This window comes from Mesoplodon densirostris, chromosome 3, assembly GCF_025265405.1.
Source record: "Mesoplodon densirostris isolate mMesDen1 chromosome 3, mMesDen1 primary haplotype, whole genome shotgun sequence".
In the NCBI taxonomy this organism is placed as follows: Eukaryota; Metazoa; Chordata; class Mammalia; order Artiodactyla; family Ziphiidae; genus Mesoplodon; species Mesoplodon densirostris.
The window spans coordinates 74,349,959-74,377,600 of NC_082663.1; the positions used below are offsets into that span (position 1 = coordinate 74,349,959).

At 37.5% G+C, this 27,642-nt stretch overlaps 1 protein-coding gene across 1 annotated transcript in view; it reads left to right on the forward strand.

The window, feature by feature from the left end:
• Window positions 1-27,642, forward strand: part of ADGRV1 (adhesion G protein-coupled receptor V1) — a 525,892-nt gene that overhangs the window by 229,564 nt on the left and 268,686 nt on the right. The window contains exon 82 of the mRNA XM_060091810.1: window positions 5,680-5,780. Coding sequence (XP_059947793.1) covers window positions 5,680-5,780 — 101 coding nt within the window. The remainder of the gene's footprint in view (window positions 1-5,679; window positions 5,781-27,642) is intronic.

The following is a 27,642-nucleotide window of genomic DNA, read 5'->3' on the forward strand; positions in this document are numbered from 1 at the left end:
GTCCATGACATATTGTAACATGGATTGCACGTTCTGCGGATCAGGAGACATAAAGTCCTATCTTTGTGCTCAGTTTCAGCTTCTGGGGAGGATGACATTCTATCCCTCTGAGGGCCCCCAGGAACGAGGCAAGAGACTTTTATATATCTTACGTACACATTCTCTAATTTAGGTCAGACCACACCAAATATCCCTCTGAATTTGGAAGCAATCTGACAAACTCTTTTCATGAAATGTGGTAACATACAATTAGACAGGAATTAAACCCTTTCTAAAAAAAATCAGGATAGATCACAGTGTATCTGTTCCAATTCTAGTTTACAGTTCTGGTTACTTTACTAGAGCAGAACAACTAAAATGATCCAAGTGTATGAAATGGGCATGTAGGCCAAGAAGTTAATAATCCTCCATTTAGAAAGGTGAAAAACTAGGCTATATACCTGTGACTTTTAAAATTGTAAACCAGTTTATCAAATTCCAAGAAATTAAAGTTATCCCTTGAAGATAAAAAAAGATAGGACGAGTAAATAACTGTGCACAGCAGTGTAACGTTATGGGACTCGCGTCAAAGGTGATTTGGAAGAAAGACAACTTACAATAACTTTAGATGATAATGCCATAATTTTATAGTTATTGAGGAACCTAGGCATGGTTTTAGATACTATTACTATTCGGAGAATAATATCAAAGAACCTGCTCTGCTTCCCATAACTCTGTTGATGTTGGTCTGTCAGAGGTAGACATTGGGTTAAAGTCATCCTAATTTTGACTCTGGAATACAATCTGTATGGCCTTATGAACTTAATGAGACCCTGTAACGTTCTGTAATCCACTTCGTTTTTAACATCAATACATGAACTAGGTCATGTTTGATGTACTTGTAGGTGGGTGAGTCTCCTGTTTTGAAGTGCTTTTAAGTTGAGACCTCACATTTGTTCTTTTTTGTTCTCTTATGGTGGAGAAATCCCTTAACACATTAGTCAAACTAAAGCTTTCCCTTTTAAATGATGAATAGTTTTATTTACTCTATAGATTACTAAGTATATAAATGCCAACACAATGTCATTGTTTACAGTAAGTAACAGGAGATAATTGTCTATAAATTGCTAAATACTAAGACTTACAGGATAAGTAAATCAGCACAATCCAAAATCCTTTGACGCATGCTTATTCTTTTGTTCAGGTTTATTAAACTGCAAGACTATTCTAAAAAAAAAAGAATATTCTAGTTGTGCTTTTATATTTTACAAGCTGATATTCTAATTGTTTTTCTAGAAAAAAAAACTCTATCAGATGCCACCCTTTCATTTTAATAATTTTTAAATATAAGAGATATTTACTAAATTTCTGTGTCAGATTCTTCTAAAGATATTAAGTTCATATTCACTAATCGTTGTCCTAAGATAGCCATTATAATTATCAAAACAGTTTCATTCTATCAAATGGGGAGTTGTTTACAAGAAGAATGGAAAAAATATCAGAACTTAAAAAAAAAAAGCAGTTTTAAGAGGTTACTGCAGGTGATAAAGAAGTCAGAGAGCTTAGTCTAATTCTGACATGGCATAAAAATGTTGGATTTCTCTAGCTATGTATCAATAATAACATGTATTGTTTAGGATGGCCGTGATTGCAAGTGACAGAAAACAAGTCAAATATCTTAAATAAGCAGAATTTAGTTTCAGGGTTGATTAGTTCAGCACCCCAATGGCATCATCAGGGGGCCCAGCCTCTTTACATTTGTCTCTTTTGCTCTCCTCAAAGGTTTTATTTTATTTTCTCCGCCTTGCCCCCACGTGGTCTTGAGCTGGCTGCAGCAGCTCTAAGCATCCCACAACTCTGCGTAGGCTTGCCAAAGGAAAAGCACTTATTTGGATCCGGTTTTAAGAGCAATGAAAACTTTCCTGAAAACCACCCAGAGCGTTTTCCCGCACATCTCTTTGACCAGAATTGTGTTCTGTGACCTTTCATAAACAGTCTTGGGACAGTTTAACACAGCACTCTCCAGTAGATCTTTCTGCGATGATGGAAATGTTCTGCCCTCTTCAGTGTGGTGGCTACTGGCTACATCTGGTTATTGAGCCCTTGAAATATGGCTGGTACAATTGGAGCCTGAATGTTTAATTCTATTTAATTTTAATTAATTAAAATTTAAATAGCCACATGTGGCTAGTGGCTACTGTATTGAACTTCATAGGTTACCCAGAGGCTGGTCTCCTGGCAATCTCTTCCCTCTGGAGTAAACCCTTCCCTCTAATACACAGAACTTGTGTACTCTAAGGTGTTTTCCTATTGACTTTTGTTCACCCTAGAAAACTTTTCAGGATTGACAATTTTGTTTTCCTGTCCTTAGCTTATTAGTAGCTGTAATCAAGAGGCATCATGCTGAAGGGAGAGTTGCAGGAATATGGGAATCAATAGAGATGAGCAACAAAAAGTAAAAAAGGTGACAGTTACAGCTAACATTAGGTGGGAGAAGAGAAAAAACCCTAAGCTAACAAGCGAATAATTGATTTAATAAAATAGCGATCATTTGGTTTTTAGATTGATCTGTAGAGAAGACAGAGATACATAAGTAAAGCAATACAAAATTTATAAATATTTTAAAGAGATTTTCATGGGAAAAAGTATTAACGTTTGGCTTGTGGAGGGATAAACTTCAGTGATTTGGACAGTGTGTCCTATTTGTGAGTGATGCCAAACAGTAGAGTTATTTACTGGATATTTGTATTCATATACAAACAGTACATATGTATATATGCATACAAACATTCGAATATTGTATAGATAGATAAGATCTTTGGTCCACTTTGGTAATAGCAAAAGAATCCAGCGGTTCTTCAGAGTTTTTCTTATCTAAATCAAAGATTATCAATGTTATCATTTTGTTAAGGGTAACTTATCTTCCATCTTACTGTCTAATCATATAGAAAAGTTATTTATGTTAGTAAACTGATTAATTGCTTTTTTCCAATGGATTCTGTAACCTACATAGTGCTAGGGTAAAAAGCAAATGAAAATTATTCAATCAGCCGCTTGTTTTTCTACATAATTGCCAAGGAATCAGTTTTTACAAACCTGTTTAGAGTATACCTTTAGGTAATACCTGGAATTGTTACTTTATTTTTAAAAATTTCTATTTATAATTATACCTTTTTGTACCCTGTGATTTACATATTAAGGGAATTTAAAACCAAAAAAAAGTTACAATTTTTAAAAATCTGACTTGTAAATTTAAATTATGGAAGCAGAAACTAACACACCATTGTAAAGCAATTATACTACAATAAAGATGTAAAAAAAATTAAATTAAAAAAAATTTAAATTATGGATGCTGAATCCGGCTCTTCAATATCAGATAAGAAAATAAAAGATAAATACTTAGCATATAGTGTTTAGGAACTTGGTAATTGAAGTATTTATTTCTTTAAATCTAAGGTATTCAGTATCTCTCCCAAGGCCAGTTGAGGCTAGGCCGCTTGAGATTTTTTTAGCCACATTCTTTTCTCCTAAATAAAAAATGCATCTAGATAACCATCGTACATTACACTTACAGGCTAATAGAACCTAGCCCATTTTCCTGCCACTGGCTTTGAATCCTGGACTGCCACCAGGTGTCATGCTAGCATTTTAATTGAAGCTTAATAGACTTAATTAAATATTACTGATCTGGTCAAGTTTAACTGTACTAAATTTATATCATGAAATGGGAGTATAGTGGAGAATTACCAAGTTAGGGGAAAAGGCTGTGAATAAGTTCTTCTTGTGAACTAGAAAGAAACAGCTGACTCAGGAGTATTTCTCCTTTGCCCAGCCCCAACCCCCTTGCCTCACATTGTTACCATCCACCACAGTAAACTCACAGTAAAGCACATATTTGTGATCATGTGGCCGGCAATGAAATGAGACTTCCAAGGCCCTGCTTTTAAGTCAGTGTGGTAACACACACAGACCGCCCCCCCCCCACACTCATACACACACTCTCACACTCAACCTGAACCTTCCGTTTAAGATGACTCTGACCATCACAGGAAGTTCAAAGTGTACATTTGTGAGTTTGGAGCAACAGCTTAAATAGTTTATAAGCTACCTAAGTAAAAATGCAGTTTCTGGCTATCCTGTGTACCTGTGTGGGAGGATTGGGCAGACAGCCCCAGGACCTGCTCACCTGTCCCAGAACACCTCATGGCAGCCTTCCTAAAAGTGGATTACTCCTGATTTCTTGGCCAAATTTCTAGGCTGAAAGCCTCAGCTAATGCAAAGCCTCACTTCCTGTGTGGAACTTTGTCTACCTAATGCAAACCTAAACATGCTGAAAGCTTTTCCCAGAAGGATTTCTGAGAGGCATTTCTGTGCTGACAATTAGTCACAGACCCCATGTGCGCATTTTGCAGATGCCCAGTCCACTCATGCCAACATGTGGTGTACGTACTTGAGAAGTTTGTTCCATGGCTTCAGAAAAGATAATGAAGGAACAAAATGTTAAACAAATGCAGCGTCTCCTGTTTGCCACGGAGGCGTTGATGAATGAGCTAATGCATGCAGAGTACAGGGCAAAGCAGCATACACAAGCCAGTTGTTATGTTTCAACACTTCTTAGACAAAATAACCCTACTGAGGATGAGAGTGGAGTAAAAGGCTTAAGTGATAAAGCAAGTAGGTTACTTTGTGCAGCACATTTAAATTTTAAAAGGCAGGAAGTATTTTTAAAATATATATACGTTCTACATTTAAAACCTAACATTAAAAGAAATTTATACAAATTGCAAGATAAAAGATTTATGGGTTAGTCCTGAGATTCTGATCTTCCCCTTGAAGTAGTATAGGTAGGTGAATTCAAGTAGATTTAAAGAAAATAAGAATAATGTTCTTCACACTACTTGGAAATGTAGATGTTTAGGTTAAAAAGTCATCTCAGTGAGAAAGAACACATTTTGTTCCTGGTTTTGGCACCCAGGAGCATAAGGTTGCTTTAAAAATTCATAATCACCACTGTTGTAATTACATAATTATTTCTAGTAGACAAAAAGAGGTAATTACCAAACCTGAGTTTTGGTAGCACCATTCACAATTCTATGCCTGAAAAATCCTATTCACCTCCCTAAATATCTCTATTTAGCAAGCCACCTGATCATGGAAAATTAGATTGGAATTTGATTCTTTTCTTAAACAGTAAAACTTGTCTAAATTATTAATCTGCTTAATTTGAGCTTTCTTTTTAGTAGGGAAGTAAACAAGTAGATATTTGAAATTTAAAGTTACCCTTTGGGCTTAATAAGTGTGAGGATTTTTTTTTTTTTTTTTTTTTTCTTTTTGCGGTATGTGGGCCTCTCACTGTTGTGGCCTCTCCCGCTGCGGAGCACAGGCTCCGGACGCGCAGGCCCAGCGGCCATGGCTCACGGGCCCAGCCGCTCCGCGGCATATGGGATCCTCCCAGACCGGGGCACGAACCCGTATCCCCTGCATCGGCAGGCGGACTCTTAACCACTTGCGCCACCAGGGAGGCCCAAGTGTGAGGATTTTATATGTCTTGTCAAGTGGACTGGATTAAAATTGGAACATGAATGTTCCCTGAGATGTTGTGCTATGCGGCCTTATGTGCTTACCTTTTCCAAAGATTTTACCATGCTTCTGTTTATTCATGGATTGTAAAACCACACATGGGCTTTTTTGTTTCTACAGGTCTCTGCCTGGCTGTTCTTTCCCATATCTTCTGTGCCAGGTATTCCATGTTTGCAGCTAAACTTCTGACTCACATGATGGCAGCCAGCTTAGGTACACAGGTAGGAGAGCGCTGGGATTTCCCACTTTCATGTGATGTTCATGTTTCTTCTTCTGTGATCCTTGAGCTGAATGTATAAGTAAAGTTTCATCTCAATTTAGTTGAAATAAGCTTGTTTAAATTATAGTGGAGGAGGATGGGGAAGGAGAGCAGTAAGAGTATCAGGTCTAAAAAGTGTATTTTGTGAAACTTCTACAGAGAAATACCTTAGTGTCACTGCTTACAAGAAAATAACTGCTGCTTATCATGAAGCATCATATTGTCAATTTATGTATTACTAATGTGTATATATGTTAAAATGAGCACATTTTAATTTAATCTGAATAAAATATGCTCTGTTACAGATCCTTTATATGGAGGGCATTAAAATGATATATACTATTTATTTATTTATTTATTTATTATTTGGCTGCATTGGGTCTTTGTTGCTGCACGCAGGCTTTCTCTAGTTGCGATGAGTGGGGACTACTCTTCGTTGCCCTGTGCGGGCTTCTCGTTGAGGTGGCTTCTCTTGTTGCGGAGCACGGGCTCTAGGTGTGCGGGCTTCAGTAGTTGTGACATGGGGGCTCAGTAGTTATGGCTTGCGGGCTCTAGAGCACAGGCTCAGTAGTTGTAGTGCACGGGCTTAGTTGCTCCGCAGCATGTGGGATCTTCCTGGACCAGGGCTCGAACCTGTGTCCCCTTCATTGGCAGGAGGATTCTTAACCACTGCGCCACCAGGGAAGCCCAAAATAATATATATTTTAAGACATCTGGATAATATATTTTGCTTCATATAATATTATAGAATACAGTTTGGTAGAACATTCTTTTTTGAAAAACCGTTTCTATGGCAGAAGAAATAGTGTGAAAAACATTGAGTCATTCATTAGCATGCATTTTAAAGCATACAGTTTAAAGCCCAGAAGGCAGATCAAAAAGATGAAATTAAATGCCTTTTCTGTCCATAAGGTATTCACAGTCTGGAACAGTAGATGTACATACAGATAACTCTAATGCAGTGTAATTAGTGTGAACACAGACTATTTGTGAATATAGTTGAGGACTTAATATTTCTGCGAAGGTAAGGGAAGTCTTCACAGAGGAGGTGATATTTGGGGTGGGCTCAAATGAGAAATTCATGCAGTTTGTTGATTAGGAGTAAGATGGGCATAGACATCTATATAAGCAAATAGGAAAAAGCATTAATCACTTCTACTTGAAGACTGTAATTACAGTTTCAACTGGAAGAATACACTATATAATGTTATTATTGAGAAAACTTTGTAATATTGTTTTATAAAATTTCCTCTTTTCTGGGTAGGTGGGTGCACATCTGAAGTGCAGAAAATGCTGGTGCCTTATTGCGTGCTGGTGTATGCATGTGTTCAGTTTACGTAAATTTATTGTGCTGTCCTTACACTTAGGAATTGCACGCATCTTAGAATGCTATTTAGAATTCTATTGGACTCCAAACAGAACCTTTAAAACTAATACTAGAGGAGGAGCTGAAATATAAAATGGAAGATTATCTGGGACATTGGACTTCTCTTGCCTTTTTTTGGTCCCAGGAGTGAAAAATGACATGAGTAAATTTCATGACTCTATTTTTTAGGGAACAATGAAGTGCTGAATTCTAAGTAGAAGATCCCCAGATTGTGCTTTTAAAGTACCTATGAACTATGAGAGGTAGCAGCTGTTACCAAAGGGGGGCTTACATTGAGTTTGACAAGACTATTTATATTGCCTTGGTAGCTATCTTAGTTGTCTGATCTTGCCTTTGCTTCTTGTATTTAAGATCTTAGAAAACCCACCTTCCATAATTAGAGTTTACTTGGCTGTATTCACCACCCACTCTGGTGATTTTTTGGCAGCAGAATTTGTACAAGTCTTAATTATAGAACCATAGAATTACAGACAGCTCTTCAGTGTCCTAGCAGACAAATTTGCTCATGTCTAGGGATGTAAAAAAAAGACAGGATTTATATCTTGGGACACTGCCTTCAGATTCACATTATACTTAACATTAATTTTGGAGAAAATAGTCAAATCCATGTTATTCAATATATTTTTAGAATAGATAAAGCAATGTGGCATGAAAAATCCTACAGTGTATGACTTGTCACGTGACGTAACTAAAAAAGAACTTCTGTAGTTTATTTTTGGCAGGTTGTGTATAGAAAGTACTGTTTCCTCAAAATGTTTTACCTATCTACTTTGATTTTTTTAAATACTCTCTAAATTAAAGAGAATAATTTTCTCCTTTAAAACCTTTTAGCAAAGCCTTTAAAAAATTTTTAGACTCTCCAAAAAAAGGAATGAAGCTGACTGCAGGAACTTGGGCCTACCCTTTCATTTATGAATTTTAAAATCACGTTTATATCTCCAGTTACAGAATCTTGCCAGTTGGGGATTCCAGTTCCAGTCTTGGACCTCTCATTTGGGATCCTCCATCAACTATATGTTCACATTCTTATAGTTTAAGTTTCCTGTAGAGAAGTCTTAAAAAATACAGTTTGGCCTATGGGTCTTTGGCTAAAAGAGTAAAATTTCTCTAGCTGACCTCAAGTGTTTGAGTTGTGAATACTCTGCAGACAGGTCTGCCAAGACCATTTGGTTTTAAATCTTTATTGCTGGCCTAGGAGTATGTCGAATGGCTTTTGTGGAAAGGGGAAGAATGAAAATGTAATGGCCTCTGACTCCCTTTCAGGGCAGTGTGTCAGTGAGGGAAGCAGTCAGCATCAGGAAAATGTGATAGTCTGTATTTCTCAAAACATATATCTAATGTTCTTCCTTTAAAAGGCAAAAGATTCTGCTTTAATCTAGAATTTATGTCATTCAAGCATCTTTGAGAACCACTGACTACAAATTACCAGCAGGTGGCAGTAGAAGATTTTTTTTTTTTTTTTTTTTTTTTTCCAAAACCGGTTTTTAGTCTCTAGCAAAGATGGAGTTCAGTAGAGAACTTGAGATGTTTTCACAGCACTTCTTGCGCTGGGCTAGAGAGTATTCTTCTGCAACTTAGCAAACATGCATTTGTGATTTTCTGCCTTTCTCTTTTTATCCCCTTTGTTCAGAATTGAACTAATGAGTCTGAAAGGCACTGTAAGAAAGCTTGTGCATCACTAGCTTGGACTATATCTTTCTGTCATTTATCATTTATAGTTAAATTCAGGGTATAACATTATTTTCATTATATTTATGTTGTTATAAGCTTTAAGAAGTGTGTTGTTGGAGAAAAGTATGTTTATTTAAATGTCACAGAAGTTTTAAGATAAGATCTGTGTTTTCAGTATTGTTTATTTTAAAAGTATGTATTTTTCTTCAGTGCCAAGTTAATGTTTCTCACTTATCTAAAAGAAAATGATTAAATTGCAAGAAATTGTGAGATCATTATCTTTAAATATGAAGGAGAAGAGAGCAAACAAATTTTCATGGCATTGGTGATATTTCTTGGGAAAACATCTAATTATATCCTAGGAATTTTTATCTTAGAATCACATTGCCAGCCCATGTGTGCCCTGATAAGGCTGGTAAACAACTAGGACAAAGGACAAGTTTGCAGTTCAGGGTTCTCAGTTCTGGGGGTTCTGTCAGGAAAAGCAATTCTCCAAATCTAAAAAAAGAACAGAAGTTTCCTCATAGAAAGATGATAAGATAGAACTGCATTTACTCTGATTAATAAACTTAACCAGAGGGAAACGTTTGTTTATTTGTTTTTTTCTCTGTTTTTTGTTTGCATGGCTTAAGCACATTTTTCTGAAACTGAAGAGCAAATTAGTCTAGAAAAAATATATGTAAAAATACTCTGAATTCAGATGGCACCGAATAGCTGAGAATTTGAAATACTTAAATATGAATTTTGGGTAGCCGCTGGATGTATGGGAGTTTTAGCTTCCGTAGGCCTTCTCCGTAACAAGGGACAAGGAAATCCCCTTAAAATTCAGAGGACTGTTCTCTGGAATTTAGCAAAAAGTTGGACTGTAAGTGACTTGTCCAGTTTCCTTATTCTGTAATGCTTTGGGATGTCATCTTGCAATGTCATTTTGTTTCCCGGGTAGGATCCTGTGTAGATACTCCTGCCAATAGATTCTGCTTTAATCTGCAATTTATGTTATTTTAGCTTTGAGTATCTAGCATTTTTGAGACGCAGAATCATTGGCTGTATGTGAAGGAAGCCAGAAGCCAACTGTGACCTCTTCAGTACTGATTCCTTATGGCTACTCCAGGGTCTGGTTTCTCTCCTGGCAGCTTGCACTGTTGTGTTGAGTCTGTCAGCTCAGGAAAGTCATTGTGTGTGTAGGGTCTGAAAACATGTATCTTATAGGCATATATATTTGTGGATTGAAGCAGAGTCAGACAGAAATTATAAAATGTTCATTACTCAGAACAGATTTTTCATTAGTTGGAAGTTTTAGTTAATTGCTTGTTAAGCAGGGTATCCTTTGTTATTTCTGCTTTTGTTATTTAAGAAAAAGGAATTTAAGAGTTTGAGTACAAGAATAAAAATTGGACCTTGCTTTGAGGATTGGGAAGCACAAAGGATCATTATTCAGTGAAACATTTATGATCATTTGTTAGTGTAGATGTAAATGGATTAGGAAAGTGTTTCCTAAAGTTGGATGTAGGCATCTTGTTAAAATTCAGCTACTAAATCATTAAGTCTGGGCGGGTTTCTGGATCCCACTAGTTGAGAGATTAGGTTAGCTCTGTTAGGACCCAGATACATTTCTGGTTGTTGTTGCTGCTACTGCTGCTGTTGCTGTTATTGTTGTTATTATTACTATAATTATTATTACTAAACCCATAGTACTAACCTGTTTTCTTTACTATAAAAATTATTTGTGGAAGAAATTCCATTAATTAAATTTTTACTTCATTTAAAGTGTCATTGCCTTGAAACCGCTTACAAACATTTATCTTTCCATCCTGAAGGGTAAACTTCGGCTACCGTTTCCTTCTGGCTTTCTTTTTTTCCTCCTGGGTTACTAAGAAAAGATCCTCAGACATGGGAACTAATGTAGGACTGAGAGTGCAGACCAGACTTTTATTTTGGTCTCTCCAATAGCATTTCACACTTGCAGAACTTCTCAGTATTGTACGTGGACGTAAACCACTAGAAAGCAGGTGTAACCAGCACCTCCACCACCATTTCTTTGCTATAAAGAGCTTGTAAGCGCCTCCACTTCAACAGTATTGAGTATGTAAGGCTTTTATTTTTTATACAAAAAATTGTTAGGTATTTAACTGTACCTTTCCTTCACATAGACATTAATTTGGTGAACATGAATAAAGAGCATTCTGCACACAGATATGAATATACATTTGAGTTGAACTTATTAAACTATTTGATTCTAGTTTAGGTAATGTCATTAATGTGGCCAAAATAGTATCACATTCATGACTATGAATGCCCATTCAATCATCCAGCGGTGAAATTAAAGCAAAAAAAAATTGAACAAACCCTACTTATTCCCCATCAGGATCACCATTCATCTATGAACTCACCTGCTTCCACCTCATCTACCATATGCACAGTATTGAGACTGTGCAACGGGAAATACCAAGCAAGATATGTACACGTGCAGCATGTAGATAACAGTCTGAAAAGGAACCTTATGGTAAGAACGAAGTTGTTTGTAGAAGAAAGTCTCCTCTTCTCTAGGATACTAGGTAGTATTGCATAAGCTGTGGGTGAGGGCCTCAGCTTGAAAAGGCTCCACAGAGCAAGTGGAATCAGACTTGGTTGTTGAAAGATGGATAAGATTTGAAGAAATAGGATGTGGCACATTCTAGGCAGGGGAAAAGAACAAGAATAAAGACCTGAAGGGTTTAGTGACCCTGGGAGTTCCACTTAGGTAAGACCTGCCCCTGGGCATAGGGAACTAGATAAGCCCATTGAAGGTGAGGTCCTGTATATTGTCTGAAAATTGGTGGGAGTCACCAATGGAGTAGTCCGAAAGGGCACAATGTGAAAGGATTGTTCCAAAGGATTGATCTGGCAATTAGGGTTTAAATAAAAAATGGATTAAAGTAGAAGAATGGAATTTGGGAGATGGGTTTAGTGAGGCAGGGTGGGCAGCTTTTACCATCATCTGGTTATGTTGGGTCACAAGCGTGGACAGTGGTAGTGGCAATGAGAATTCAAAGGAAAGAAGAAGAACTAATAAAAAACACCCTGTTTTGTGCTATGAAAGTATTACTGTTTTAGTTTTCTATTTAAATCAATACAAAGGTCACACTGTAAATTTTATTTTATTTAATAAACGTATTAATAAACATTAATATAATACCTACTAAGCATTATATGAGGTTGGCACTAGTACTCTTCCTATTTTACAACTGAGGAAACCGAGGCACAAAGAGTTTTAAGTTATTTGTCCTAGGTCACGTAGCGATATGTTACAGAACTGGAAATTGAACGTAAGCACCCTTTAACCACTATGTATACTGCCTCATAAATCGTGAATTAATGAGATTTACTGTCACCAAAGAGATAGACTTTTCTATTTAAGTCATTTGACTTAAATAGAAAAGGCCAGAAGTTTTAATAGATGGAGAAGGATACATGCAATTTTGGGCATTAGGAATTCAGAGTTCCCATAGCACATTTAAGCTACTGATTTCAATGTTAGCTACATAAACAAGTGTTGACACTATAAAATAGTTCTTTGGGACAGGTTGAGGAGAGAACCTGATTATAGAATACATGTAACTAATGTCACAAGGGCTTGCCTTTATGGCATTGAACTGTGCCATAAAACATTTACATGTATTGCTTTATTCACTCCTTGTAACAACCAGATGAGGTGGGTACTTTTTTTTTTTTTTTTTTTTGCGCCACTCTGCGGCATGTGGGATCTTCCTGGACCGGGGCACGAACCCGTGTCTCCTGCATCAGCAGGCGGACTCTCAACCACTCCGCCACCAGGGAAGCCCAAGGTGGGTACTTTTATCATCCCTATTTTACAAATGGAAAGAATGGGACTAAAAGAAGTTCATTTACCTGCCCTAACCTTCAGAGCTAGAATGTGGCAGCTGGAAGGGTCTGAACTCAAGTCCATCTACTTCCAAAATCTGTGTGTTTTAAGACACTGTGCCGTGTGGAATGAGAAGGATCATTAGAAGCAGCTAAATAAAGCATAGTTAAAGTTTCTGAGGCCAAGGAAGGAAAAAATGTTTCAAATGGAAGGATTTAGCATGAGTGGGAGATTAGTCCTCCAGTTTGGCAAGAACAAAGTCGCTGGAAACCTTGGTGAGAGATGATGAAAATAAGACACAAAATGTTAGGGAGTTCAGTCGATCGGGAGGAAATGGAAGGGCTGTTTCAGACCACACCTGAGAGAAGCTTGGCGGTGAAAGAAGGGACCTGTTGGGGCACAAGAAGCGGGAACAGCTCTGGCGCCTCTGATATAAAAAGCTCGCTGAGGGGAAGCTGGACCCTGGGGCTACCAGCTACCACCCACCAAAGGGGTAGGTCTCCTCCTCTCCCATCCCACTCCCCCTCCCACATTGGTATTTTTCTTTTCTTGATATAGAACTTTCTTTAGCAGTTTGATGAAAGGGTAATAGGAATTAGTAAATTTCTCTGTCACCCATGTTTTTATTTATACTTTTTGATTACTTTGACATTTTTTATGCCTAAGACAAGTAACTCCCTGCTCGTGTGCCTAACCTAATCATGTTATACCTAGGAGACGATTAAAGCTCTAGTTTGAGCTCATATTTCCCCCCCATTTCTTGAATCCAAATTTTCTTTGATGACCTTACATTTTTGGTATTATTATAATTGAATTTCACGTAAACTTGCAATCAGTCATGAAGTAAATCTGTAGCTAGTGCTTATGAAATAATTTTATAATCTATTCTACAACCAAAAATATTAATATTATGCTATTCACACGTATGTGCTTTGAGGGATTAAGATGATATTGGTATTTAAATGGAGGAAAACTTGAAGAAATAATATGTTTTATGTTTGCTTTCTTCTTAAGAACGTATTTTCTTTATATATCAAAAATTTTTATTCTTAAATCTTTTAATAATAAAATCCAGCTCCTTTTTTCCAGCAAGCTTTCAAAATTCAGCTCAACCATAGATTCACTAAATTGAAAATAAGTGGACGCTGAAGATACAAAAATAGTATCATGGTCACACTACTGGGAAATTCAAACTTTCCCGAGTGCTGAAGTAGCAAAGCAACAGAAAGAGTGAGTAATATTCTGAATGAGGCTACAGTGACATTATCATGTTTGCAACATGGCTTTTGTTACTAGGAAAAATTGTGAAGCAAATCCAGACTTTACCAGAAAATACCAGTTTGGGATCTTCTGTTACAGCCTCAAAAATATAAACTATCCTTGACTTTTAAAAGTCTTCTTTTGATCTCCCTAAGTAAGGAAAATCAGCATCTGAGAAAAAATGTTTTTATAAAAGTTTAATGATAGCTCTAAAGAACTTAAAGTAACAAATATGGAATGTAGGAGGAAGAGTCCCATTTTTGGAATTAGAGGACCAAATGGGGGAATATCTCTGAGCTGCAGTCGGAAAATCATTGGAAAAATAATAAGAATGCCTGGGCTTCCCTGGTGGCGTAGTGGTTGGGGGTCCGCCTGCCGATGCAGGGGACACGGGTTTGTGCCCCGGTCCGGGAAGATCCCACATGCCGTGGAGCGGCTGGGCCCATGAGCTATGGCCGCTGGGCCTGTGCGTCTGGAGCCTGTGCTCCGCAACGGGAGAGGCCACAGCAGTGAGAGGCCCGCGTACCGCAAAAAAAAAAAAAAAAAAAAAGAAGAATAAGAATGTCTGCCTTGCAGAGTTGTTAAGAGGATAATAGGTCATATTCAAAAATCTAGAAACACAAGGCCTGGGGAACAAACGAGAGGCAAAGGCGGAGGGTAAGGATGATTCCTGCTGCCACACAACATTGCAGAGGCCCGTTGGGTTCTGCTCTGAGTCCAGTGCTTCCTAATGCCCTCTGGAGAACTGAGCCTGCTTTTCTCTTCTGGAGGTTTTCTTAAATCAACAGTAAGGGCAGTGAAAGTTTCTTCAGCCCCACCGTTTTTAAATAATCGGCTCTATCATGCCTATCATCACACCTCTCACTGTACTCTTCCAGAAGGGTTTTTATGTTGTCCTGCATTATCTTTAGACACTATATTAATTTTTGCTTTGTTTATATTTTTCAAATGGGATTTTTTCCTCCTAATCTTAAGTATCTTCTAAGTGTTGTGTCTTTATTGCTTGTGTTGCATTGTTAGAACCTTAAGAACAGTAGAGATGTAGATAGATATTTGAAAAAAAACTGCATGTGTGTCTGTGTGTATATGGTTTGACCTTGGGAATGTGGATGTGTGTACATTTGAAATTTGCAATAGGCATTTAAAAAATTTTATAGAAGTATAGTTGATTTACAATGTTGTGTTAATTTCTGCTGTACAGCAGAGTGACTCAGTTATACATATATTCTTTTTCATATTCTTTTCCATTATGGTTTATCACAGGATATTTTTATTTTAACATCTTTATTGGAGTATAATTGCTTTACAATGGTGTGTTAGTTTCTGCTTTATAACAAAGTGAATCAGCTATACATATACATATATCCCCATATCTCCTCCCTCTTGTGTCTCTATCCCACCCCTCCAGGTGGTCACAAAGCATCGAGCTGATCTCCCTGTGCTATGTGGCTGCTTCCCACTAGCCATCTATTTTACATTTGGTAGTATATATAAGTCCATGCCACTCTCTCACTTCGTCCCAGCTTACCCTTCCCCCTCCCTGTGTCCTCAAGTCCATTCTCTACGTCTGCATCTTTATTCCTGTCCTGCCCCTACATTCTTCAGAACCTTTTTTTTTTTTTTTAGATTCCATATATATATGTGTTAGCTTACGGTATTTATTTTTCTCTTTCTGACTTACTTCACTCTGTATGGCAGTCTCTAGGTCCATCCACTTCACTACCAATAACTCAATTTCGTTTCTTTTTATGGCTGAGTAATATTTATCACAGGATATTGAATATAGTTACCTGTGCTATACAGTAGGACCTTCTTGTTTATCCATGCTATATTTAGTAGTTTGCATCTGCTAATCCCAAACCCCCAATCCTTCCCTCCCCCCGCCCCCCGGCAACCACACGTCTTTTCTCTGTGTCTGTGAGGCTGTTTCTCTTTCGTAGATGTGTTCATGTGTGCCATATTTTAGATTCCACATATAGGTGATATATGGTATTTGTCTTTCTCCTTCTGACTTACTTTGCATAGTATGGTAATCTCTGAGTTCATCCATGTTGCTGAAGGTGGCATTATTTCATTCTTTTCTATGGCTGAGTAATATTCCAGTGTGTGTGTGTGTGTGTGTGTGTGTGTGTGTGTGTGTGTGTGTGTGTGTGTGTGTGTGTGTGTGTGTGTGTGTGTGTGTGTATCTAGATAGATAGATACACACACACACACACACACCATATCTTCTTTATCCATTCATCTTTCAGTGGACATTTAGGTTGTTTCCATGTTTTGTCTGTTGTACATAGTGCTGCTATGAACATAGGGGTGCATACATCTTTTCCAATTATAGTTTTGTCTGGACATATGCCCAGAAGTGGGATTGCTGGATCATATGGCAACTCTGTTTTTAGGTTTTTTTCGAGGAACCTCCATGCTGTTTTCCATAATGGCTGCACCAGTTTACATTCCCACCAACAGTGTAAGAGGGTTCCCTTTTCTCCATACTGTCTCCAACATTTATTATTTTTAGACTTTTTAAATAATGGCCATTCTGACTGTTGTGAGGTGGTACCTCTTTGTAGTTTTGAATTGCATTTCTCTAATAATAGTGATGATGAGCATCTTTTCATGTGCCTATTGGCCATCTATATGTCTTCTTTGAAGAAATGTTTATTTAGATCTTCTGCCCATTTTTCGATTGGGTTTTTTTGTTTTGTTTTTTGATATTGAGTTATATAAGCCATTTGTATATTTTGGAAATTAAGCCCTTGTTGGCCGCATCATTTGCAAATATTTTCTCCCAGTCCTTACGTTGTCTTTTCATTTTGTTTATGGTTTCCTTTGCTGTACAGAAGCTTGTAAGTTTGATTACGTCCCATTTACTTATTTTTGGTTTTATTTCTATTGGGAATAGGCATATTTTTAACAAAGGGACACTATTTAACGAAACAATACCGCTGAGGACTACCGTAAGCTCTTGATCTGCGTAATTCCATGTAATCCTTACGACACCCTGTGAGACCGTCAGTATTATTATGATTGCCTCTGCATTGCACGTGAAAAATCTGAGACCCCAAAAGGTTACATTACTTGCCCCAGGCCCAATGCCCCATCTCTGTCTGAGAAAGACACCTCAGAACCCCTCAATGGTGCCTTTCCCCTCCACTTCCATGGAGCATAACAGCATGGTCTCCTGCAGACAGTTTAGAAAAAAAAAGCCTTGTTGAGATAGAATTCACATGCCATACACTGCACCCATTGAAAGTGTACAATTCAGTGGCTTTTAGTATATTCACCGAGTTGTGTACCCATTTCCACAATCAGTTTTATTTTTGTAACTTTATTGAAGTATAGTTAACATTTGCTACTAGAGTAATCATGTTAGTAGGCCTCTCTTTAATCTTTTTAACTCCTCAACATCTTGCTTCCTTTTGTGGCTCTTTTCAATGACTGGCCCTCATAAAATTGGTTTTTACATTTCCATATACATCTGTAAGTCCCAGAAAGCTGTGCCTGAGTTTTAGCTGCTTGCTTTACCTACAGTGTCTTACACTTAATTGCCTATCTGAGCTTTAAGTTCCTGAGCAAAGAGACTATTCTTTTTTTACATTATATACTATGCCAAAAGGTGCATAAGAGGGCCAAAATAACAGCAGTTATACAAGTAAAGTAGCGTTTTCTATCGGCTTGTTAGTTGTGTGAGTCCAGAACCACCTTTCTGGCAGAGCCCCATTTGGATCCCATCTCCCAGGAACGTGTACTTTGTGTTCTGCCAGGGATGAGGAGGAACTTGGTTTCAGGCACTATGTTTTGGTTGTAAGCGTGAATGTTATTGCCAAGTTGAAAAAGTTACATGTCACATATCAACAACCAAGTGCATTTCCTGGCCAGGTTTCATGTGTAGAAGATGGCATGTGCAAATGATTTTATGGGCCTGGAAACGGAGAAATTCCACAGCAACCCCAGACCTCACCTCTAAGCCATACCCCAACCCTATTTATGCCCTTGATCCTTCGGGAATACAGAAATCAAAGTTAAATGAAAGTCAGCTTCTGAATTGATATTCTCAATTTTTCCATGTTTTAAAACTATTTTAGTATGGATATCCCCTTTGAAAAATATGTATAGGATTAACCATATTTAGAAATTAAATGCATTTTATCTCTCTTCTTCCAGAGGATATCTCAATTTTATCCTTTTCTGTCAATCTTTACCTTTATCATACTCATCTAAGCCATCTCTCTTTTATAGTAGTGTCCAAATTATTACCCATGGTTTTGCTCTGGCCCCTTTCTTTATAATATATTCTCTTCTCAGCAGCCACAGTAGTCGTTTGCAAGACTAAATCAGCTCAAGTCACTCTCCCACCTAAAATCCTTCAGTGACTTCCTACTGCACTAAAAGAGAAACTTCTGACCTGCATCCAACAGACCATGAGGATCACCCCTGCCTACACTGATCTCACCTCCTCCCATCTCCACCCGTTCACCCAGCACCAGTGACAGTGGACTCTTTTCAGGGCCTTAAACATGCCACCTCCTTCTTTCCTTGGGCCCTGGGTTCCAGTTAGTCTCTAAGCCTGGAAAGTTCTATACTAGTGCTTTGCTCATTCATGTATTCATTCATCCATCCTTCATTCACACTCAGCTCCCATAGTATCACCTCAGAACAGCCTCCCTGAGTAGCTCTCCCGCCCCACAATATTGCATCCTCATTATGTTTGCTTTATATCATATATCGGTATCTGAATCCTCTTGTTCATTTGTTGTATTCATTCCCCTTCCTCGCTCCCTACTCCCCTTCTCCTAGAATGTAAACTCCGTTAGATCAGGACTCCCCTGTCTTGCTCATTGCTGTATTTCTAGCACTCATAAAAACTTTTTGGCATGTACTAGATTTCCAATAAAAGCTAGTTAGAATAACAGAACAAACAGTGAGGTGAAAGGAAATTGCAGGCTTGCTTCTAATGAACGTCTTCAATTTAAAACTAACCTATCACCATTTTCTCATGAAAATAAACTTCCTGTATTCTCAATTCCTTAAAAAAAGTCAGAATTAAAAAAAAGATTATTCATATTCTTAAAGAATTGTAATGTTGTAGTGATCTACAACTTATAAATAAATTGTATTATAAATTTTGGTTTATAATTTAAATGTGTTCAATTCACAATTAGTTTTTCCCCCAAAAGTAGTTATAAAGAGAAGTTAAGATCCCAAGCCAGCCACTAAAGCCCTTTAACTCTTAATCTGGCTATTGTGGGTTCTATTAGTAATTTTTCTTCATGTAAAACACATTTCGATGTCTGGTGGGGAACTTCAAGAAAATCCTCCCTCCTTCCACAGCCTCTGTTACCTGGGTCGCCTTCCTTCAGAATTCCATAGAAGCAGACATGATGGCTCAGAATGGGGCAGGGAGAGGGGAGAGGAAACTCGAGGGGAGAGGGAGACTTCTTGAAACCAGCTTCCTGAGTTTGGGTGGATGCTTGTGCAAGGGAGTTGGATAGCAAATATGAAGGTTTTCTGGAGCTTGGGAACATAGTGTCAGGATAGAGAATTGGCTCATAAAGTAGCTTCATTAACTTCTTATTGAGAAGCAACATTAGAGATGAGAGACCCACCACTGGAGTACACAGAAAAAAGTTTTTCAATATCCCACAGTAAAATTTCTATATCCCATAGGAATAACATTTTGTGTTAAGATTGAGTGTAGACACTCAAGATAGATAACAGCTAATTATAATAGCTACTTCTGATAAATAGTTAACTAGTAAATGTCTGTAGTGCCAAAGTAATTAAAATGGGCCGTTAAAAATAAGGATATAAGTAACAAGGTTGTCGTATTGGTAGTGTGTTGGAATTAGGGCTGGGATGAAATACCCCAACATACTGTAATATGTCTACACATAATGAACAGTCCTGCCTTGTTTAGAGTCATGATGAAACCAATGTTAGTTTCTGAGCTTATTGTATATATCTAATACAACATCCCCAAAGCCTTTGAACTTATGAGTAAAGCATTCATTACAATGCCTGGTATTACAAGTGAGTTAATGAGACATAACAGTCACAAAACCCCATTCCTTCCCCCAAAAAAATATTGTAAAAAATTAGAGATTTTGCCTTTAAGGAGTGCAGTTTTGTACCTTGGAAATCTTTAATTAAAAAAGTAAAAGTATTGGTTAAGTTTCTTTGCCTCTTTGAATCTGTCTAGAAAAGTGTTCAATAAATATTTGTTTTAGAAGGGCAATATAAGCATGTTAAATTATATAAATAGAGGCGTGTAGGTATTGCTTACACAGTTTATTCACTCCACAGAGGTACAAAGGCCAGAGGAGTTTAAGAGATTTAACCCCAGGAAGACAGAGTAGCTGGAGTGCTGGAGTTAGCTCAGGTCATGGTCATTACTGTTGTTAACTCACTAGGTGCTTGTGAGACTCCATAAAAAATGGTCTTATATTGTACAAACAGTCCTTACTTGAGCAACTTTCAACTCTAAGGATTAGGGATTGCTCTTTGAAAATGTTTGTCAGGGTAATTATTGAAGGCTCTTGTGTGAATGTAGACAAGTCAAATGAGGACAGGGAGGTCTGTCTACTACCTTGTGTTTGAGTCTAAATCAGAGCAGCAGAAAAATATATTTATTCTGTAGGTAACAAAAAGACCTTTTCTGAAGTTTGTGTGGAAACCCAATTTAAATTTATCTCCTTGTATATGCAACCACCATTCATTGTTCCCATTCTGCAAATATTATTGTCATATATAATATATCAAGCTCTTTGGTAAGAACTGCAGACATAAAGACAAATAAAACATAGTTTAGACCCTGGTGCATTTATAGTCTACTACAAAGGGGATAAACATGTAAATAAATGAATGCAATAGAGTGTGATAGGCCGTCTGTACAGCATACAGTGGGAACCAAAAATAGGGGAGTTTTTAATTCTATCCAGGATGAGGGGTGGCGTCAGGAAAATCTTTATAGCGGTGAGAGTGCTAAAGCTGTCTTGAAATATGAGAAGTCTTTACCAGGTAGACTCTACATATAATTAAAATACAGACTTTAGTAAAAGGCAGAGGAATGGGCGGTGTCTGGCAGGATTGCTCTACATTGGATTATATTCTGTTTGTTTCACAAGGCTTTTGGGATGTTTCCGCTGGTTAAGGGTTGATGGTGACAGAAGGAGAATTACTTCTGCTGCAGACCTGGAAGAGATGGAGAGTAGTCTCCAGACCTGAGCAGAACTGATATTTGGGGAAGAAACAGGAAATGATAATTTCTTATAGGTTTTTCTAGGATAAAAATTTGGAGGCCACAGATATATTTTTGTGTCTCATGAGCATTTTTCTTAGAAGTGTGTTAACTGGTCTAACCTGAAAAGGCTAACATATCCAATTCTATACCACAGCTCATAAAAAAATCAGAAGTCTCTATTCTGTAAAGTGTCAGTAGAAGTTCAGATGGGTTTTTTTTTGGTTGTTTATTAATGCATGAGGTAATATGTTTTAGAAATCGAAGCATTCATAATGCATGGAGATAAAAAGCTATTTCATATTTTAAAGAATAATTCCTCAGAACAATTCTAATGAACTCTTTGTTGTTAGCTTTGGTGAAGAAATAGGAAAAAGTTGATCAGCTATAAAGTATTTTTCAATGTTATTTCAGATATAATCTGCAATCATATGTTAAAGACCCATAAAGGCCTAAATCAATATAGTCATATATATTTCAATATTTAAACTTATTTAAAAATATTAATACAACACTACATTTTATATGCCCTTTAAGTAAGTCCTAGGGACAAAATTCCAGAAAAAAGCTACAGTGAAATTGTGGTAACTCCAACTGTATAACAGTAGGAAATATATCCTGTGTATATTTTCTGTGATACTACCCTTTGTGAATTTACTATTGAGTTCATATTCTTGAGGTAAAGATAGAATTCAGAGCATAGAGAAATGCAGTGAAAATACCACAGGAAAGTATTTGTGTTGTTGTTTAAAATTCAGCATGTGTAAAGTTATCCACAGGCTTGAGAACAACAAAATAAGCAATTTTTTCCTAAGTGGCAGCTAGTCTGAGAGAATAGACTTCCGTCAGAAGTGGCTGCTGTTAGGGAGAGGGGAAGCTGAATTCAAATAGTTTTGTGAGAAACTAGAAAAGAGGAAGCAATTCAGCTTCACAATCAGTCCCTGACATTTGACTTACTCTCTTCGGGGTTTACAAGTAGCTGACAAGTTACATATAACGCATTCTGCCTAATCCTGGGCGGCCTCTCTTCCAGCTGATGTCTGCGTCAGTGGTGGCCATGAGAGAGGAGACAACTTGAAGAAAAGATTGTTTACCACTTCGGTGTAACATGAAATTTAGAAGGAAGTGATTTAGAGCACCCTTGGAATACTGCTTTGTATAAATCTAAAAGATGTACTTAGCATCCAGTCCTAAACGATAATTAGGATCTCATTCTGAAGGGCACCTTCTTACTACTTCTTCGGGGGTAACTACAAAAAGTCAAAGACATACTTTTAATAAACACCTCTTATCTTTATAGTCATTTATAAATTCTGCATGAGATTAAACAAATAATCAAACTGACTAACAAACACCAAAGTAGTCACAGTCGTGTCCTCAAGAAGATTGTAATCTGAGAAGTACTGGGCCCACTTATACAGATATGGAGTAAGAGAAAATAAGGAGAGATGAAATCAGCTACATGAATGTGGTGTAGCTGTCACACATTCTTTGTTGCTGCACATTTATACTTTTTCTTACTTAGAGATGATAATTTACTTGAGGGTAAGGACTCTAACCACATTTGTTTGTTACACCTCTTTCGGTGGACAGACTGGAACAAATGGGAAAAGAAACCATTGACCAGTTGCATGTGAGTAATTCTTTCCCTGGAATAAGCCTACTTCAGCTTTCAAGGGGAGAATGGCTTGGGGAAGGTGTTGTAGAAATAAGGTCACAGATTCTGACTTGTTTGAAAGGAGGCTTTTGCTGCTGTTCTCCCAGTCTGCAAGCAGGAGGAAGGGAAGGGAGCACCCACCAGCAAAAGCAGGGTGAGGACTCCAAATTCACTTCCATAGTTCACAACGCAGGAGTGGAACCCAAGATTCCTGCCCCCACTATCTTTCCAGAAATCATTTTGAGAGCGACAGGAAAGATGGGTCTTACACTCACAAGTAAGCCCACTTCACATATGCATCTGAAGGGCGATACATGTGCACATTTTGAAAACAAGACAACTATCACTGAACAAGATGAGATATAAATTTGAAAGGAGATTTGAAAAGAAAAGAACAGTTTTCATTCAGATAAATAAATAAGGTATGACATTGTGGGAGTAAAACAATTAAGACACTTTGTTAGTTTAGGCTAAAAAAATTTTTTTTAACTTTTAAAATATGTGATACATGGATCTTTTGATTGTGGAAGATCTGATTCCCCTCATCAAAGGAAGTGTGGCCTTTCCCCCAATTCCTTTTAAGGTTTAGCCTTGTTTCTTGAAGTTTCAATTTTATTTTTCATTGTGCTGCTTTGATTTGTTTGCTTTTTTCCCTTCATCTTCCTAAATGATAAGTGACATATATTTAATTTTAAATTTTAATTCAGTTAAAATAAATTCTTTTAAGAGTCTGTGTTTAGGATTTTTTCCATTTTATTTATATAACTTTTAGAGAGGTAATGGCATTGTTAATAATATTCTTTTTTTTTTTTTTTTTTTTTGCGGTACGCGGGCCTCTCACTGTTGTGGCCTCTCCCGTTGTGGAGCACAGGCTCCGGACGCGCAGGCTCAGTGGCCATGGCTCACGGGCCCAGCCGCTCTGCGGCATGTGGGATCTTCCCGGACCGGGGCACAAACCTGTGTCCCCTGCATCGGCAGGCGGACTCTCAACCACTGCGCCACCAGGGAAGCCCCTGTTAATAATATTCTTTTTGAGCTCCTGGTATAATCCAGAAACTTTTAAGTACGGCTACTTCATTCTGTTCTCAAAATAGTACTCTCAGTAGGCATTATTATCTTCACTTTATAGCCGAGACTTAGTTTAAGGCTCACAAAATACAATTAAATTTGCCCAAGATACCACAACTATGAAGCAGGACTAAGATTTTAACCCATGTGTGTCTGATTCTCTTTTATCCACTAAACTACCCAAAAATGTGTATATGCACATATATGTCACAAGTACATGAATGTGTGTCATATAGAGCAGTACTTTTCTCTTTTCTTGGAAATTACTGAAGGCTTTAGCCAGATAGATGAAATTGGAATAGTCAGAGTTAGAGGGTGACTTTCAGTGGGAAGAAAGCATTTTGAGTAAAGAAAGCAGCATCAATGACACCTTGGGTCTTTGAATGAGGGTGTTGAAGGAAAAGCTTGGAAAGGCAGATCCAGATTAGCTTATGGGAGACCTTGAAAGCTCGATTTTCCAGACATTGGAAGGTGTTGGTCGGAGAACTGACATGGTCAGAAGGTCCTGGAGCTGCCTCTCAGCTCAGCTTCTTTCGGCATATGGAGTTACTGACTTCACACCAACAGTTTCTTAGCTCTCAGCAGCGGCAGCCACCTTCCCAATATGTCAGTTTTCTGGAGACTGTTGTTGCTGTGTTACAATATGGTAGTAATCTCAAATTTCCCATTGCTTTGTAGTCTCTTACCCTTGTAAGTGAGCTTGCACTGAGCAGTAGACAGAGTTTAGCAAGGACCTTTTCTGATCAATGACTGCTCTATAAACCCCATGGCTCTACTTGGCCACTTAGAGTTCTGACATCCCCTACTATCACTCTTTGGGGAAACTTAAACTCTATCTGCTTGGTGATGCATCCTTTTTTTTCTTCATAGCTGGATGATGTTTGGAGCTGCTTTTTAGCCAAATCGGACTCTGAGGGTGAATACCAATGTGAAGAATTTTGTTGTACATTTCATCCCTAGTTGATAATTGATGGAACATTTTGTATTTCTTGGATCCTACCTCAGTCCATTGCCAAGAAACTGCTGGATTCCACCTGTGCAATTTTTAAAAAGAAATTAAACGACGCGTTCCAGGAAGGGTTCACATTTGCTCATTATTTCTGGCTTAATCAAGTTAAGGAGAGAAAATAAAAAATAGTTAAGACCAGAGCACCCATAACTAGTGTTGCCGGAAATTATGACTCTGTTATTTTGACATTTTGTGTGTATGTGGCAAAGTGGTCTAATTATTGGGCTGTTAATAATATTATTTAGGTACTCATTAAATGTGCTACCATTTAATAGACTTGTCTCATCACAAACCTTCATTAAAAGTCTTAGAAAGTTTTTTTTTTTAATCTTGTATTTTTCCAAAAAATTCATGTCATTGGACATGCTCAAGAGAGGTGGACCTTGGCCAGTGGGTCACAGTAAAGGACAAAGATTGGGTATTGTGTATAAAGGATGCTCAAAATTTGTAGTATTTCATAGATGTTCCTGCGGTATTAATGCAAATTGTGGAAAACAAAATCTGGAAAATGATTAGTGATTGGAAAGAAGAGATAACAAGAATAAAATTTGGGGGGGATTTCATCTTTAACATTTGACTGTAAGCTAACTTTTACTGAGAATTAAGTCAATGGAAAAACTTCTAAAATTCATCTTTGGGAGAAAATTGCAGATTTTCTCACAGGTGTAAAACAATTGCTTTTCCATTAATATGTTCGCTTCCAAACAGAAACCCATTTCTGGATTTTAAAATTGAATCTGATATTTTGATTTAATGTAATTATTTAAAAGAAATATTTTTCTCATTTCTGAAAGCAGTTTTACAAAGCTCTTCAGTGCTTCTTTGTGTGTCTTTCTCATTCATTTTGGAGGTGAGGATAGGAAATAATATTGGATACTCTGTTGAGAAACAGGTATTTTATCTTTTTGAAATCCCCATTTTACAGGTGTGGAGACAGACTTACCCACAGTCACCTGCCTAAGTCACTGAGGAAGCTGTGAATATAACTTGTATCTGGCTCATTTCAAAGCCTATTTTTTTCTATTACACATATAACTGTATATATATTTTTCGCGACAGACTTTTAAAAACTTCTGTGTTATTTATCATTTAAAGTTTTCAAGAAAGCTGTTGTTCTGCTTGGGAAAACACCACCTGTGCCCAGACAGGCCTTTGGACGCACTCACCACTTACCTGTTTAGACATGATCAATTGCTCACTGTGTTTGCATTTCACATCTAGAAAATAAATGCCTTTCCTTTTTCTAAAGAAACTTGTATATATGGATCAAGTTCATGGAAGATGAGAGACAACATCCAAAAATACACAGATGTTTTTAATCAATAAGTACCTAAATATATAGCAAATAATTTTTACTGTGTACAGAATTGTGATTTGAAAATTCTAAAGATTCTATCAATGTCCTTAAAATCATGTTGAATTAAAAAGTCTTACTTTAAAAAATGTCTGTGGGGCTTCCCTGGTGGCGCAGTGGTTAAGAGTCCGCCTGCCAATGCAGGGGACACGGGTTTGTGCCCTGGTCCAGGAAGATCCCACATGCCGCGGAGCGGCTGGGCCTGTGAGCCATGGCCGCTGAGCCTGCGCGTCCGGAGCCTGTGCTCCGCAACGGGAGAGGCCACAACAGTGAGAGGCCTGCGTACTGGGAAAAAAAAAAAAAAAAGTCTGTGACCATATTATATATTATTCTATTTGTAATTAGAGATATGTAAATTAGATTTTTTTTGGGTAGTAATGTTTCTATGAAAATAGCAGTGCAGTAAGAAAAAAATTCCATCTCCACTTTGAAGGTTCAGAGAGCCTTCAAAGGCTAGTGGATATGTCCCTAGCACTACTGTTTGCCTTAATTATCTCTGAATTCATTTTGTTTGTTCAACAATATGATTTTAAAGAATCATGATTCTTTCTAAAATATTTTCAGATGAACCCTAATAGATTTTTAGTAATAGAGATATTATACTAAAAATTACATATTCATCTTTGGGTACCAGAAAGAAGGCCATATCTTGCTTTGTCTCCTAGACTAGCTGCACAGTATTTCAGGCCTTGAGGAAAAGAGGCAGCAAATATGTGTTGATTCTTAAATAGCTATCTGGCTTTTTCCCCTCTTTTTCATATTATTTCAATAAGTATAAAGTCCAATACTGAGTTATATAGAAAATGCTGGTCTGCAAATCCCTAATTACTACTTTGAACATTTCATTTTAATTAATGATTTCCTTACCAACTGGTCCGTTTTATGATACATAGTTCCCTTTCAGAGCTTCCAGATTTAACTGGGAGAAATACTTGTCCCTTGTCAACCTAGCAATCACACTCCTAGAATAAAAATACTTTTCATGCACTTTAATGTCACTGGTATTAACTAAGTGGTTTTTATAAAAGTTTTACGGACCTAAACTAAGATTTCCCAACCTCTGCACTATTGACATTTGGGCCAGAAAATTGTTGTGAGGGACTATCCTGTGCATCGTAGAATGTTTAGCACCATCCCTGGCCCCTACCCACTAAATGCCAGTAGCACCCTGCCACCCAACTGTGATAACTAAAAATGTCTTCAGGCATTTTCAAATGTTTCCTGGAGATCAAAATTGCCTCTAGTTGAGAGCCAGTACTCTAGACAACCAATCTATTCCTTTTATCATTTTTATCTACATGCTTTATGAAATGTATCCTGTT